General features: G+C 39.0%; 1 protein-coding gene across 2 annotated transcripts in view; it reads right to left on the bottom strand.

Moving 5' to 3' along the window:
* Positions 1-17,562, bottom strand: part of LOC102206996 (SLIT-ROBO Rho GTPase-activating protein 3-like) — a 36,372-nt gene that overhangs the window by 11,589 nt on the left and 7,221 nt on the right. Inside the window, exons 2-12 of one of the 2 annotated variants that reach the window (XM_005724499.1) lie at positions 17,058-17,253; positions 12,145-12,307; positions 10,068-10,130; positions 7,032-7,214; positions 6,643-6,771; positions 6,292-6,513; positions 6,068-6,169; positions 4,060-4,257; positions 3,860-3,944; positions 2,309-2,336; positions 831-933 (exon numbers count right to left, since the gene is read on the bottom strand). In XM_005724499.1, the coding sequence (XP_005724556.1) occupies positions 831-933; positions 2,309-2,336; positions 3,860-3,944; positions 4,060-4,257; positions 6,068-6,169; positions 6,292-6,513; positions 6,643-6,771; positions 7,032-7,214; positions 10,068-10,130; positions 12,145-12,307; positions 17,058-17,253 (1,472 nt within the window). The remainder of the gene's footprint in view (positions 1-830; positions 934-2,308; positions 2,337-3,859; positions 3,945-4,059; positions 4,258-6,067; positions 6,170-6,291; positions 6,514-6,642; positions 6,772-7,031; positions 7,215-10,067; positions 10,131-12,144; positions 12,308-17,057; positions 17,254-17,562) is intronic. The other variant, XM_005724500.1, reaches the window with a different exon arrangement.

Here is a 17,562-nt window from a genome sequence, read left to right as displayed (position 1 = left end):
AGAGAGAGAGAGAGAGAGAGAGAGAGAGAGAGAGAGAGAGAGAGAAAGAGAGAGAGAAGGACGAGGCATGGCCTGAGAAAAGCATCAGTGCCATGTGGCGTGTGAGACATGAGGGCATGGTTTGGGGGGGAGTGGGAGGGAAGGGCCTACTTCAGAGCATGGTGGGTGGGGGGAAGACACATATTTTTCCAGCCAAAAACAGCTTCTTGACTTGGAGGGAAATTAGAATGGATTTATCAGTCGATCTGCTAATTACGACATCTCCTCAACTAACTGATTCTTTATTTGTTCTGTGAGAAAAAAGCCCATTGAAGAACTACTAAGATATAAATAATGATAATAAAACATACAACACTATACAAAAAAATCAATAAAGCAAAAAAAAAAAAATTTTTCCTTTTGTTTTTTTGTCAGTTGATTCATTGGTTAATCGTTTTATCTCTGTACTTTTGTCGGTGCATGCCCTGCTTGTCTGCTGAGTTTGATTAGCATTAGAGTGGAAGTGGCCATCTGTTTATTTGCATAGCTGCTGTGTGGTCAACTGACATACAGCCAAATTAATTCAGTGTACGGAGGCTGGGGGCTCACAAGAACAAACCTTATACTGGTGCTTTTGAAAATACACCATCTTCACATCAAGCTGCTGGACCAGCTTTCACCTTATCTAGTGTTTTCGTCAAATGTGAAGACAAGCATTGAGCAAGAGGAAAGTCAGTGCATGAGTGAGGCAATGTTTGGATAAAAGAGTGGTCACAGGCAAGAGAACCCCCAAGGACTGCTAGCGAGAAAGCTGAGCTCATGAGAGACAGAGGGCACAGATGGGCTTATACCTGAATGAAGGCCTCCATATTGCCGTTAAACAGCCTAGGGTTAAAAATGGAGCGAGGTCTACACTTCCGCATTCTCTGGGGTTTAGGGGGAAGAGTTGGGGGCCTGGGGAGATGGTGGGGTTTGTAGGGTTGGTACAATGCAAACATGAAAAATAATGCAATATGCAACAGTAAAACTGATTTTGCTTAAGATGTTTTTCTTTTCAGATCTTTACCAAAACAATAGGCTGCTCCAAATCATAAAGAATATGGTAGTCATATATTGATTGTTTCTGAGATAGGCTACAGTCATTTGCTTTCTTGCTGAGAGCTAGATGAGACAGCCGATACTCTTTTCATATCTTCATGATAAATATGAAGAGACAGAGTGCAATTAGTCAAACTCTCGCTCAGACAGGAAGGGAAAATAATTCATGGCTCTCCATTAATTTTGAATAGCATAAAGGTGTATCCTTTACAGTTCTGTCACCTGTCAAAAAACTACAAACCTGATATGACAGAGATAAAGAAGAAAAGATAAAGATGGGCAACTTAACAAAAAAACAAATTAATAGAGAATGTGAAATATGTCAGTTTTAGGCTTTTTGGGTAAATTAAGCGAAAAACCTGCTACATCCATTATTAATACTTTCTATAGACAGTACAAAGTACTGCACTACAAAGTACAGTGGAATATGTTTCATTTAGTGGGCAATCAATGAGTGAGTGTATAATGTATTACGCTGTCTCTATAAAGCCATAATCATATTATCTAGCTTAGCACAATGTTTTAAAACCAAAAATAAATAAATAAGTACCTTGAAATTGCTTAGCTAGTGGCTTTAAATGTATAATATTTTGTGTTGCTTATTATCTAAAATCCGAATTATACAAATGATACATTGTGCTTGCACTAGCTATTTGCTACTAAATGCTAACTTAAATTAGCAAACCCTTTGATGTAGCCTCAATCTGAGCATACAATCATCTGAGTGGGACCAACACACCATCAGGATGAACAGAATCAGCTTTCTGGCATCAACTTTCTCATTTAACACTTGGCAAGAAAGCAAATTTGCGTATTAACCTAAAAGTAAAAATAATACAAGGATGGAGCTCCTGTGACTTTCTCAAAGTAATAATGACTGAAAGGTAATACATCACAAAATACTCAATACAGATATAATTAAATATAAAATTTAATTGATCAAAATAAAAGTCAAGCATTTGTATTTGTCACATGCCCTTCTTGTCAATATTTTTTAATTTTCTCCTCATTTAATTGTTTTTATTAATCAAATCATTATCCATCTCCAAGTCCCTAGTCTTAAGATATATCTATAGATAAAAGCATCTCTAATTTGGATCCAAACCATTCAACATGGTGAGGTAACGATATTCCTACACTGTGACTTTATTTGTGCCATATCCAAGGACACAGGAAGGATTTTACACATCATTGCCGACTTTATTCACCCTCTTGTCACTGAAAACCTTACCTCGTTGTTCCATATTCAGCCCTCTCCCCTAAAAGGAATAAGCACACACAGAGAGAGGCTAAATTAGAACACACTAGTTTTACAATCACAGAAGTTAGCAGCACGGTTGAGTGCTGGCTGACTATACATGGCTGGCAGATGGAGAAGGAAAGGGGTGTTATGAGAAAACCGGCATCTATTCAGTCAGGCTGAATGGGGTGAACGCCATGGTTGAATCTGACTCACCGCCAGGCAGTGGTCATTCAACGGTCGCCCTAGAAACAGCACAAGAGCCCCAGAAGGGGACTAGGCTGCAGACTAGCTCTGTGAAAGTGAAAATGTATCCAGAGGCAACAAGAGTGGGAGCTGATTTGTACAGTATTATGATTTCATGATATGTGCACCACATTAGCACACTCACACGCACGTTTCAGTATAGCAAACAAATTAAGGCCTCGCTTTGATCAGTCAGTCAGAAATGTTTGTTCAAGGATCATGTCATGTGTAAAGCAGCTTCCAGCACAATCCTTCTTTATGTCAAACACATAATTCCAACCTTAAAGCATACGCTAGCAAGAGTCTGATGATCACCATGACATCATGACATCAAATATACTTTTCTTCTCTCTTCTGGATGAGTTTAACACATATTTAATATCATGAATATGTAAGGAAAGCATGGGAAGAAATATCCTTTCAATGCTATACTAGTAATCCATGGTTTGAGATGACCTGCTTTTAGATCGTGCAGTTTTCAGGATGCCATGAGAACTACAACTTTACTGCATAATATCATTTATAATAATATAAGTAATATAATAAGTAATATAATTTGGTGTTTTGTTTTGATCAATATTTAATTATCTGATTTCTAAAAGAATCTGTGTACAGCAGACACAACTGTGATATATGGGAGTCTGAAAACTTTTAATATTCCCAACAAAACAAAATTATTTAACACATGTTTGTGATTCCAAAGTAGCAACATTGTGACATTAAAAGACACAGACCCTTACTGACCCTTTGGCTTCATTATTTTAACAGCTCTCGGGTCTTAAATTTGTATAACAGTGCTTGTTATCATGGACTGCAGGGTTTTTGTTCTCTTAATATAGCTCTGAATGATATAATTTTGTATTGTATTTTCTAAAAGCATGGGGTAGGCTACATACAAACTGAAGATATTATGTTTTTTTTTTAATTACTTCTTTTGGCTAAATTGGCTGTATAGTGTTGTTACATATTTGCCTAACAAGTGAAAGAGCTCTGGTTCAATCCCAGAAGGAGACACAAATTCCTTTGGGGTTGCATCAGGATGGGCATCTGGTGTAAACAATGTGCCAAATCAAACATGCAGAGTTACCTGCTATGGTGACATCTTGTAAATAAGGGAGCTGCTGAAAGTAGCTCTACTTCCTTTGGATAAAAACAGCTATAATAGATTTTCTATATGTGCTTCTATATATCAAGGTACTAATATACTCTAGAGATACTTGCTTTCTTGGCAGTTACTTTAATATAGAACTTTCTACACCGCTAAACACAGTGTGACAACATTTTAATAAGTCTCACCTTCTCCTAGCGTCTGCTTCAGAAGGTCATGCTTAGCCTGCAGTTTGACAATGAGATTGCTGCCATTCAAGTACTCCTTGTATTTCTATTGATAAGAAAGACAAAAAGACAATTAGTGCTATTTCTAGACATTCTTTGTGTTGTACTGTGCACATTTACACCACGCTGCAATTTCTTTGTTCATTTGTCCGACTACTCACAGTAAAGTAGAAGCCCTCAGTCTCTTGTTGATTGGCTCGTCTTTTGGCGATGTTTGCCTTGCTCATGTAAGAGTCAGATGAGGCTGATTTCACAGACTCTGTGGATTGGCTGTGCTGGAAAGCCTCTGAAACATCAAAGTCCTCCACAGTAAGCATATCATGGAGGGTCTGCAAGGTGGCGTCAAGAGTCTTCCTCACCTGAAACACATATAGATGTAAACTTTAGTTGTCATTTCAGCATTAGTCACAACATGAATATATTTGTTTAAATACAATTATATTAAAAAAGATACCAAACTGGTCATTTGTACACATAAAATAATAAAAGAATATTTGTACCACTGGGCATATTTTCATTAGTCTTCTCAGTGTCTCGAACAAACTGTGGTGTAAACACGGCAGCTCAGATTATACTGCTGCAGGCTATTTGCACCGTAGTTAGACTGACAGAGTGAACAATAGAGTAATTAGCTTGCTAGCTTGATGCATCACGACATGAAAGATTAACTATGTGCCTTCCATGGGAGGCAGACAGGAAGGGACCGTGGATTTCCTTATTCATGACAGACAACCACTGACACATACACACACCCTGGTGACCTTTAAACATGTCTGTGTGAGTCACAGTGGCCTTGGTGACCATGCTGGGGGTGGCCCCCATTGGAAGCAGGAGACTGGATGAGATACGACCCCACATATCAGTGTCAGATTTAATGAATGAATATGAATGCATAGTGACAGCTCTGGAGAGTGGCTGGCTGTTGTTACATGTTTGTAGTGGAGGGTGTTGGTGGCCCGCATTATTAAACACAACACAGTAAATGAAGGTATGAAAGTGCCTCCTGTGCCATGATGATGAGTGATAGACTAATCGGAGGGATGGGTTCTGTTTTTCCTAAAGGAATAGTTTTGTGAAAAATTATTTTGTTTGCTAAAAAAGATGAATGAAAACACAGATATATTACTTTCATGCCTGCTATGCAGATTTTATGGATTGGGCATCATTGACCACTTGCAAAAAACAGTATTGGTATTTCTTTCTCTACAACTTTTAGTTTCACCTTACCCTTCTCTGTCCCAGCACCAACATTTACCAGCTACACTTCTGTAAATGGTTGCTTTTTAATGTGCCTAGAATTCTAAAAGGCTGGGGAAAAAAGCTTTTTCTTACTATTCACTTGGACATGGAATAATTTACAGAAAGATCAGACGAGGTCTCCCTTGGAAAAGAGATTTGATCTAAATGGGGTTTTCCTGGTTGAATAAAGGTAAAAGAAACAATAATAAGAGATCGATTTCAGTGATTTCAGTATTCAGTGGATGATATTGATCAAAGCTAGCTAAACTAAGCTAACTACCTAATGACTGATTAGTAGCTGGTTAGCTTATAGCTTCAGATGTAAGGGAAAGTGTGAGAGTGTTTGCAAAAATTATGAAGTATAAAACTAAATGTAACAGATCAATCTAACGGCAATAAAGACTCTTTCTCAAGGACTCTGGTGTCTTAGCGTGTTGTTTTAAAGACTCTTGCATTTAGAGCAGCAGATATGTGTTTTTTTCCCTGTTCTTCTGCATTTAGTCGATGGTTTGAATGATAACAACTTCACTTCCTTGCACAGTATTTTGCATTAATACACTGATGGTGCAAACTCTATATTCAAACTCAGCAACTCAGACTACTATGTTAACAGCTTCCCCTATGAGACCCTATACAGGATTCAGGATCTAACTTCACTATCACTGATAATCACTTGTTTGTCTTTATGTACACCTTTGTACATAAAGACTCTTTCTCAAAAGACTCTGGTATCTGTGTAACATTATCTCAATGAAACATCAGGATATACTACAGGAAAATATTGACCTTAGAGAATAGAGAAAAGAATACAGATGCTGCTTCACATATCAAAGGCCAAATATGAACTGAGCGTGAGTATGGATAAGGCCATCTAAAACGTATACCTAAGCACATCAGTGAGCTTGTTTTGCTTTAAAATGAGCCGCTCACCTCTTCATTTTCTATTTTTAGTGTGGCCAGACGTGATTGCAGCTGGTGGTAGCGCATCAAGAGTTCTGTCTGGACAGGCTGCTGTGCACTCACTTGACACACCTGGGATTAAGAAATAAAGGGATAGTTCCGAAAGTGACTTAACACAGTGCAAAATAAACATAGCAAGAATAAAGACCTTCAAAGAACGCCTTTTTAAATCATTACCCTCCCTGTCGACTCACCTCATCTCCCATGTGTGGCTGATAGTCAAAGCATGCAGGAGGACAGAAGATCTGGCAATGTGTGTCCATAAACTTCAGCTTGTCTCCTCTGGTGTCCATGGCATCCACTGCTCCCTCCAATAAGTCCAACCCTTCGTGCCGAGAAGTTTCTAGACTATATTCTGCAGAAAGGTAGGTTCTCAAGGTGCGTGCTAAGCTTGCATGGTACCCTAAGTCGCAACACTGGGGACAAAAAAACAAAGCATAGTAATTACAGATCCAAAAACAAACTTAACCTGAATAAAAATGCACTCTGACAAAAAGAGAGTATTTCCATTTCCATCCATATTTCCATTCTTGGCTCTGACTTACATCTATCATGTCTGAGACATCGTGGATGTAGTATTTGGCCACCAGGGCATTAGTAGCTGCCAGATTGAGAAGATAGTCATTCCGGGCCTTTGTGCATTTCATCTTGTTTTCAGAGTACTTGGCTTGTCTCTGGGGGTGTAAAAGGAAGAGCGAGAGTCCCATCAAGGGAGGAAGCAAAATGGTTTCCTAATGTACTCTAAGAATGCATTATACATTAAACAGTTGTATCTTCTCTATAATCTGTCAGTGTGCATGTATAAAATAGTTGGATTTACTTGGACACTTCAATTACAAATGCATTTACAGCTTGTTTGCAGTCGAATAGATAGAGTGTATTGGGAGTAATGTGCATGACATAAATCCTCATCATACATGGGCTAAAAACAGACCTTCTCCTTCAGTTTCTCCATTTTCTTTACAGAACTTCGACGCTGTGGACGATCATCGTAGCCATAACGCAGGCCAATGTCATTAGCCTTGCCAATGTGCTTCTCCTCCTGCTTTTCTGCCTCCTTCAGTTTGCTCTCAGCACTGAGACTCTCAGTGTGGTACATGTGGTACGTCTTCATCACCTGCAAGAATACACAGCAAGTATAAAGGACATCACAGTTAAACGAGCAAGGAAGCTGATAAGTATGATGAAGAAAAGCAATATCCTCAAATTTTGGTACAGGATCCTTGTTGATCATCAGATTATTTTACTTTGTAACCTAAAGATTCTGCAACCTTACAGAAAAAAACTCAAAGATCCGACAGTACGTAGAAAAAACTTCAGTCTGAACCAGGCTAAGTTAAGGAGAAAGAAATAAGAGAAAGAAAAACCGTAGGGAGACACCCTGTGGTTTGTTCTTTAGGACAAAGAATCAACTACAGGACTGAAAACACACTAAGTGGCCAGCAAAAACGGGCCGAAACACCACGTAATCTGAATTTTAAAATCCAATGAGAATGACAAATGTGACTTTGAACTTGACCTTCAACACAAATTTGATGGAGACCTGTGAGATGATCACTGTGTGCAGGCTCCACTAAAATATGACCAATATTCTGTAGTTAGGAGGAAGAAAGATTCTTGTGAATTATTAACGGACAGACAGAAGAGAGACGCCTCGCCACGGCATGAGGTCATTAGATTTTGGCTAAATAAACTAAGAATTGTCAGTATTCTCTTTTTTATGAACCTTTCTTATTAATTTTATAACCAGATCATCATGACTTAATAAACACAGCAGCTGCTTAGAAAGATACCAATAAGACGCCGGAGTACTTTTGTTCATCACACAAGTAAACATTAGTGAGTGTAGCATACTCATCATTCTCATGGGACTGTCATATTTTCATTGACATTTTCTAACTCAGCTGGAGTGTCCAGTACGTTTGTCTGATGTCTCCACACTGTCTGAATAGCCTAACCACAGAATAGCAAGACAAATTAAATATCCCAGCAAAGCAAAGTAAAGTAAGACAGTCGTGGTACTTTTACAAAAACAATCTCTGTTTTCGGATAGATGTTTCATGGTTTTATCAAAAAAGCCACATGTAAATGTTTAACTAGTAAACCTGAATCAACAGCACAGTCGCACAACATCTGCTTCACCATCACTGATTCTCAAGTTCTGGTTTCCTAGCAACCCCGTCTGCAACGGACGTGCAAAGGACAGTGAGATCGATCAGCAGGGGAGGAAGGAGGTTACAAAGTGACAGTGAGCAACCTCCTCTGCTACAGATGAAACAAAAAACTCCTCAATTTTTGCAAAAACTCAGCAGCTGACCAAAACCAGGGACCTGCTGCCTGACAACATTTGCTTATTTAAGATGCAAATGATAAAATAACCACACAATGATTATATTTTCTCTTAAACTCTACACTTTTCTCAATTATAAAGTTGAGCAGACTCCTGCTATTCCTTATGCTGTGTGTGGGAGCTGCAGACAGGCATTTAATAATGCATGAATCAGAGGGAGGAAAAATCAATATCAGTATAGCAGTAATATAACATGCACGGTACAATGTTACATGTGAGAACTATTCTCATGTGGTTTATACGATTTCAGTAATCCAGATTCAAATCCATTTGTGATGTGCTGCATACACATCATTTTGCAATGTGCACATGTGCTTAGCTTTCTTACTAGGTCATTTTTTTTCCTTTTGCCACCAACTCTTTTTTTAAATTTAGTAATTTTGTAAATTACTAACAATTTGCGAAACTAACTGTAAAAAAAAAAAATCCACAATTGACCTACTTTCTGCTCATCTCCGCTTTTTGCTCCTTTATCATAAATGAATCAAATCACAGGGTTGTCAAACTTTGCTGCAATTATGTTTAGCCAGTTTTACAGGACCACGATAAAGGATTAATCACCTGCACAATTAAGCTGACAACAACTAGGATGTCAAGAGAAAGGATTGAACGTGCAAGCAGCCAAGAGTGGAGTTTTATACATCCTGCAAAAGAAATGACGCTCGGTCATGAAATAAATCAAATTTACAGTGAAAAGTAGTGCAAATCTATAAGAGCATGTTGTTGTTTCTCATCTTATTTGCAATGGAATGTTTTAAGACCTTTAAAACACAATTGGGTGACTGCTCTGTTTAATCACTGAAATGAAAAACAATGAATTGTGGATGTGACGAGGGAAAAAATAATCCACGAGGGTATTCTGTTTCACAGCATGCTATTGTCCTGCTTGCCAAAATACACTTTCATCGTAGTCTTAATTACATCTAGTCTGTTTATGCTTGTAAATTGTTTTTTCGTTTATGCTATGAATCATATTAGCCATTGAGCAGTAAGTAAAGATAAGGATATCACCGAGCAATTAGAGCCAGAAGAATGCATTCTGGCGAGTCTGCTGTACTGTCCCACATGCAGCCAGTGATACGCCTCAGTTCCTTTTCTTTTGCCAAATGAAGATGCAGTGCAGATAAACGCAGATGTTTTGTGTCTGCACCACTGCACAAACCTTTGCTGTGTGTTTACTAGTATGCATATGCACACATTTCTATATGCAGTATGTGGTTATAACAGTCCACCGAGAGTGACAACTGTTAACATATGAGGCAAGCAGAGGTGTCAGATTACATGTAACATTAGCTGAAAACATTACAGAAGCTCATTTTGCTGTAAGCACAGTGCACCTCTGTAGCACAGACTGCTGAGTCTGCTTGAAGCACAGCTAGGAGCAGGAACACTGTCTCCTTCAACTCATGTAGCAATTCACAGCAGGAGGAAGAATGCAAATTTTATCCTTTCATGACCTCAGGAGAGGGAAGAGATGACCTGTTACAGGCTGCTCTGCTGAAAAGGCACATCTGCTCTGTGTGGTGTCAAACCCACAGGTTGCAGGTTTAGGTATTTAAAAAAAGCCTGGCTTTAAGATTGACATCCCATAGGCTTTCAACACAAGCAACAGCAACTCACCGTGTACAGTTCATTGGTGACTTTCACTAACTCTTCATGCATCTGTACGCCGATGTCTTTACTCTGTAAAAAAAAGAAAAACAGGAGACAGCTTTGTAGAGGAAAATAATACCACATTTAAAGGACAAATGAAGACAAGTATTCAAACATCTAAGAACAAGAACTGGGTTAGTTAACAGAACTGCTTTCCCACATGTGAGACACTTGAAAGCTGTGTGCCAGTTTTATTTTGTATGTGATGGATGTCATCAGTATTGAAATGCTATCATTACGCTGCACCAGAAAAGATCCAATGTCCAAAGTGCAAATGCAGACTAAAATAGAACAGCGCAGTAACTGCAGAGCATTTCCCATTGAGCGGAGTCGCAGTTTCCGTTTGGTTTTAAAGGATGAGAGCCTATGATGAATTGGACATGTCCCACAAAAGGGTTATAACCTAAGACGGGGAATGATGCCAGTGGAGAGTGAGCCTAGAAATCGGTTTGAGGTAATATGGAGTAATGCTCAGCTCAACCAATCCTGTTTTTGTTTTGTTTTTTGTCACCTCTCAGGGACTACTTTGTCAAAACAGCAACCTTGCAATTTCACATGTGACAGGCATTAGACTTTAGCACATTCAGTACATTTAGTCTTTGTTTAAAAAGATGCCAGAGTTGATTCATTTCCCTCCCCCCATGTGTCATTTATTAACATCAAGCTGAACCAGGATACTGGAGTATACCGGTAACAGGATTATTGTTCAGGAGAACTTTACCAGAATTTGAGCTAACATTTTGAAAAAGAAAAAAAAAAGATTTTCTGCAGGCAGTTAGTGTTTTTCCTAGCATGGGTTACAGGCCATCCCATTCTCATCAGGGCTCCCATCAAGATACTGCAGAGCCTCCTAGAAGGCATAAATTACTCTAAACTCCTGCTGCTGTCAAATGATATGATACTGATATAAAATCCCTAAGGTGGTTGGGGGTGCTTTTCCACATGTACTCTGCTACTCTCATGCAAAGCATATGTTATGTATACTCTTATATGTAACAGTATAAAGCATATATAGTATACTAAAGCATATATATAGTATATATAGTTTCAGACATATGTTTGAAAGACAAAATTTTGGATAAATGAAAGAAAGTTGTGGTCAGAAGTTTACATAAAGTTAATATAGCATGAGTGTCAGGCTAAGTTTTGGCTTTAATGATTTCTTTGAACTGTTGTTTTTTCCAGGGTGGAATGATTGAACAGCATAAATCTTTACTGACTTTGGGTGGATGAGATTGAAATTATTTTTGAATATTCTCTAATCCTCCCAGGATTCATACACCCCCACTAATATTTGGTTAAATGTTCCTTAGCAACTTGCACCTCAACCAGACACTTTTGCTAGCCATCCAGAAGCTTCTGGCACAATTTCGGCTGAATGTTTGATCGCTCTTCTTGGCAGAAGGTGGTGGAGTCCATTCAAATTAGTTGGTTTCCTGGCACCAACCCACAAATCATTTCACAAATTCTCAACGGGGTTGAGGTTGGGGCTTTGGGAAGACCATTCCAGAAGGTTAATGTTAGCCTCCTCTATCCTTTCTAAAAACCTGTCCTGATGTGTTCGGGATCATTGTCCTGATGGAACAACTGTGCCCAAGTTTCAACCATTTGATAGCTGTTGATTTTAGGTGAAGGTGAAGAATTTGTAGAGCTAGTCCTCCATTATTCTAAACATCGTGAGCAATGCACTAGTATCACTGTAGTACACTAAAGTACATTTACTTGGTTACACTAAAAGTAAGAGAAGACAAAGGAAATTTTTTTTGTTTGTTCCTTTGTTTTTTTTTATGGGCTATAATGCAGTGGTTTTACTGATCAAACCATTCGAGACCAAAATGGGAAATACCTGACCCGTACACTAAAATGAGTTTGACATCCCTAACTGATATTTTCATGCCCTTCCCCTAATTAGATTTTTTTATATTTTTTTTATATATTAATTATATTTTTACATATTACCTGTCATGACATTTGAGCAGATGAAATGTGTGTGTTAGTTACTGTCAGGGGAGCATGACCTCATTCATTTAATTCTGATTCTGACCTTTTTGAAAAGTCTGATGACATCTTCACCCACGTGCGCCAAACGGACAATGACGTTGTTGTTGTAGATGTCGCTGAGTGTGGCGTGGTCTTTGCTCTCGCGTCGGGTTTGATCCAAGACCAAATACCAGCAGTTCACAGTGGAGAGGAGATTTTGATCTTTCCTGAAACAGCGAGAGAAATACTTTGTTAATGAATGAAAGGCCTTCAGGAAATGTAAACCAAATGGGATAAAGGCTAACAAGAAAACTAAAGAGGACACCTAAGAGAACGTGTATGTATGGTCACGACTTTCTTACACCACCCAACATTCATTTTAATCCTAGCTTATTTACTATTTGGTGCCGCCTGTGGGCTTCACATATCAGAGATCAAGTGGTCACAGCTCATGTGGGGGGAATCAGCAAGTAAAGGCAGCATACGCACTTGTTGACACACAAACTCAGAAGGCATGCTGGCTGCCTCCTTGCTTAAGAGGACATGTGAGTTTAATTATCATCACACCAAAGATTTAATGGAGGTATTTTTCTTCTCATTTTGTCTTTAGAGAACACTTTAGCATGACAGCATATACAAATGCTCTGTGACACTGCTGGATGCACACAGTAAAAATAAAACATTTTTTGCTATCAGCCAATAGCTGACCTGTGCTGCGAATCAGACAAAATTGAATTGTGAAAGGAGAACAGTGAATTTGGGATGAATTAATTTCACAGTTTGCATTTCTTTGGGGATGTGAAAAAGACAATCAGACCACAGAATTCTTTTTGCCACACAACCTGAGCAAAAGGAAGAGTTTAGGCTAAGATCACCATTTTCATAACTTCTAAAAAGCACATTATCAACTAAGATGGAAAGCATTAGAAAACTCCCAGTAAATTTAATGTGAAAAGTTCATCTTAATTTAATGGGGAACCTAATGCGTCATGATTATACCAGCATGGCGCAAAGTGTGTCATTAGTAGAAACCAGCACTAAAACCCCAGGTAGCAAAATAAGTGCTTTAAACAACCATGTCTAATAAGATGATGACCTCATTTTGTATCAGCAATATGCTGCACTAAAATCTACCCTTTGTAGAGTTATAAAGTCATGCTAGTTACAAGTTTTTATACCCCAAGTCAAGTTTTTTAAATAAGAAACCACTGACACGTCGCCCAAGACTGAGCACTGATAAGTTTACACAGTCATTTTAATTTATTCAAATGGGTTCCTGCCCAGTACTATTATTTATCAGTCAAACAGCAAGTTAAAAACCATCTCTCTTAAGACTCTAGCTTTTAAGTAGACTGCACAGAAACCACTCATGCTGAATAAGAGTCACAAATAGTGACTCAAAAAGTGCTAAACATACACATGTGAAAATGTACAGTCATATCGGATGTGTCACATATTCTCTTCGATCTCTTAGTGTTGCATTCTAGATCATTGCTCATTGCTTACTGCGATCACCAAGTAAAGTTAGAAGCCTTACATATCCTTCCATGGCTGAAATCCCATGGCAGTAACATATGCTCTTAATACTGTGTAGCTTCAAAAATATGACTTTTCTTAAAACACAATGTCTGGTTCAGTTGTCTGTGCAATTAGTTCCAGTAAATAACCTCAAATTACAGATGCTTTTCTTGTGGTGAACCCGCTGCACTTTTTCTGATCCACAACAGCTTCTTCGTTTTCAGTGTGAATCAAAAATACGGAAGTTATTTTTGACTCTAATATTGGTTTTGAAGATCACACTGAAAGAGTCGTCCTGACTTGTTTTCTCTCAACTGCTGCAAAACTTTGATCAGTTTCATCCGTGGAGAATTGTATTTATGCTTTCATTTTCTTTTTGAAGTGAATTATAGCTGTTTTTCTGCCTTGGCGAAGCTCACTCTAATCTTCAGCTAGCGCTCATTTCTGCACTATAACAAAAGAGAAGAAAGGCACTATAGGCCCTCTCCAGCTCCCTCAGTGCATCCAAAACAATGTTGAAATGTAATCTAAGACTGTTCAAAACCTTTTTTGTTGTGCTATTTTTTAAACTCCTAAGTTGTTTCAGTGGGAAAAAATTAACTCTGTCATGCACACGAACTGAACATGAACATGTTTCCATTGTCATTGTCTTTTTTTGTCCAAGGCATAAACACTGCATTGTTTCAGTCCCATTCATAATCAGTATTATACACTGACCGGCCATTTTATAAGGTACACCTTGCTAGTACTGTGTTGAATGTGTCTTTGTGTCTTCGTAACTTCCTCGATTCTTCAAGGCACAGATTCAACGTAGTGCTGGAAAAATTCCTCTGAAATCTTTGGTCCATATTGACATGATATGGAAGAGCGCGATGTCCTGGTGGAAGCAGCCATCAGAAAATGGTAAATGGACTGGTTGTTACATAGCGCTCTTCTACTCTGAACACTCAAGATGCTTTCCCCACCTGCCTCATTCACCCATTCACACAAGCACTTTTTTCTATGCAAGTTCTTCCTATGCACTGAAAAGCAACTTGGGGTTAGTATCTTGCCCAAGGATATTTGGCATGTAGACTGGGGCAGCCAGGGACCGATTAGTAGATGACCCGCACTTCCTCCTGAGCGACAGCATAAAGGGTGCTAAAGGGATATGCCAAAAACCTGACCCTACTATCCCAGTGCCAAAGCCACAATCAAGACTCACTGGTTCATTAGACCAGGCAAGGTTTCTGATCTTACAGTGCTGTGCCAATCTGCATTTATAGATATGCAGATATCTATAAATGCATTTACTGCATTGGCAGTGTGTTTGACATCATTTTCATCCTGAAAAATGAAGGTGTTGGCACTTTCCAAAATCCGACTGTACATTTCTGCATTAATAATTCCATCAATATTAACAAGCTGAAATGCATGACAGAGTCCACCATGCTTTACTTGTGTTTTTGATGAATGTAGTCACTCCCTGTTTACCTCTCTGCTGATCTCTTCTGTGCATACTTACTATGATTTGAACTACTATTCCATATGATCTGTTGCTACTGATTTTCAGTCCAGTACTTATGTAATTAGGCATATATCAGCTGCTCCTACCTGTTTCCCTTTCTTAAAAATGGCATCTTGACAGCCACAAATCCACTGAGAATATTTCTGATGAGGATTCAGTGAACACTAGATGTGTGGTTCTAAAGGTAATTTTGAGTGCTGGTCATCAGCTTTTTCTTTTTGCTTTTCTTTTCATCCTGTAACTCTTTGAAAAGAACATGAACAAGCTATCCTTTCCCTATAGGCACTCCTTTCAAGCAGAGCAGTTGTTTGATCCAGGACATGGGATGGTGCTGACCTGACTGCCAATGTTTTGCGGTTGGCTGCTCGTCATGTTTTTAGGACAGTTTATGTGCCATTGTTGTACAACTATAACAAGTACAACAACACTTGTTTCAAGAAACCTTTAGGAGAATGCCACCCTCATATGAATTACAATTTAGTGACAGTGAAACACACAGTGCACCTACTAACTGCTACAAACGACACCAAAAACAGCGTTTTGAAACATAGAGCGATTTGAATTTTCTCACAGGTAGCACTTTGGTATAGGAGGTTTTGAAAATGTTCCCAGATGTTCTCCTGATAGCCCTTTTAGTAGCTGCAAATTAAAATATGAAAGGACGACTGATAAGAAAAAAGTGGGCAATAAGTTTTCGCTGTTTGAAATAAACTATCAAAGTGAGAGTGCAGAGCTTGTTCTAAGACTCCAACAGAGAGGACCGCACAGTATTAATAATGACTGAGACTTCATCCAGTCATTTCAATGGAGTCTTCAAGTAAGGAATCCAGCTTTTGACAGACGGATATAGTGATAACAATATATTATGACAGGGGGAAATCTGGGACAGTGGGATGAGAGAAGCCATGAGAGGGTTTTTCCTAATAGGGGTCTCCCTTTGAGGGTATGCTCCATTTATCAATGTGTCAGTGGTGGAGCTCTCCACCATGATTACGCTTCCTGTCCAATTGGCTGGAGAGGCTGAAAGAGAGCTGGAAAGACCTCTCCTGAATAAACCAACGAGTTAGTTATGCCTGACTTACACAGCTAGGTCACATGAATGGATGCCTATGCTGTAATTTTCTATATTGCTAATCATTGCTATGACAGATAGTCTTTCATTTGTCAAAATAAGTAAAGGCACATTTTTCTGTATTTTTAACTATTATTCTTAAAATCTAATTTGATTGTTTATTTTTGTTTTTAATTAATTGCTGAATTGCTAAACAAACAAATAATTATAACTGTGATTTTCAGAAAACATAAGTATTCTTTTTTTTGGCTTGGACTTCTATAGGAATAAATGGCAATGGGCAGCATACACAACAGAACTACAGATCTTGATCTGAAAGTCAAGAGTCTGTTGCAGGCTGGTTTTAACAGAGAGGAAGTGGCTTCTCAGCATACTGCAGGGTGTGCTTGTTTCATCACCAGTAATCTCCCACATACAAACAGCTTAAGCCAGTTAAGTAAACCCAAGTAAAATAACCCCTATTGTCTGGTTCTTTAGATTTCTAAATGAAGCTGTGATTTATTTTCTGCATCCATTGAGAAAATATGAGTATCTGAGTAGCACCCTGGCATGAAGAAGCTGTTTGAGAATGGAAATAAAATGACAGCCACAGAGAAAAGAAAGGGGGGTGGTGGTAAAGAGTCTGACCTAGTTGGAAAAAACACAGCAGCCTGAGGCCACAAGCTTCCTTGGCCCTGGCTTCATTTCAGGTCATTTCTTCTGCTTTCATCCCCCCTCTGTTTCTTTTTTAAATTTTTCTGTTTATCGCTTCTCTCTTTTTCCTTTGTCTCTGTTTTAACTGTCTGTGTAGCAATCAGCATCAAATATATGGGGGTTGTTTACCAGTCAGACACATGGGATACAAATGTTCCACTGTATAAAAGTCTTTGGCTGGACTCACTTGAAGTGCTGGTGCTCTCTGGAGGAGCGGATCTTGGAGGAGTAGCGCTCAGCCAGTTTGTCCAGGCCTCTGGAGTACTCAAGCTGGAGCTCGGCCTTTCTGCGGAAGAACTCCTGCAGGTCCTGCAGCAGCTGCAGCCGGGACTCGGACTGCTGCTCCAGACAGCGGAACTGCTCCACCAGCTGGTTACGGATCTCTGCATATCAAAAAGGGAGACTATGTTCAGAATAAATACCGCCTCTCTGGGGGATCAGGCTTGCATGCTGGGCCTTACTTCTGTCTGCCAAACAGGGCTGCAGGTCAAAATTAAACCCACAATCTTTTCACAGTGGATTGAGCAAAGCATGTAAACACAAATATGTAAGGATACAATCAAGCTAGCGCAGGCACTAATAAAAGAGCAAAGTCGTCACAATTGGATAAAACCGGACGTCAAACTGTATTTGTCTGCTGTCTGAGTTTGTGCGTGTGGTGAACGAGGTGGTGGTGTGCATGTGGGGTGGGG

The sequence above is a fragment of the Pundamilia nyererei genome, unplaced genomic scaffold (assembly GCF_000239375.1).
Source record: "Pundamilia nyererei isolate P.nyererei 1_Seehausen unplaced genomic scaffold, PunNye1.0 scaffold00012, whole genome shotgun sequence".
NCBI lineage: Eukaryota > Metazoa > Chordata > Actinopteri > Cichliformes > Cichlidae > Pundamilia > Pundamilia nyererei.
This window is presented reverse-complemented; position numbering and strand designations above follow the sequence as displayed.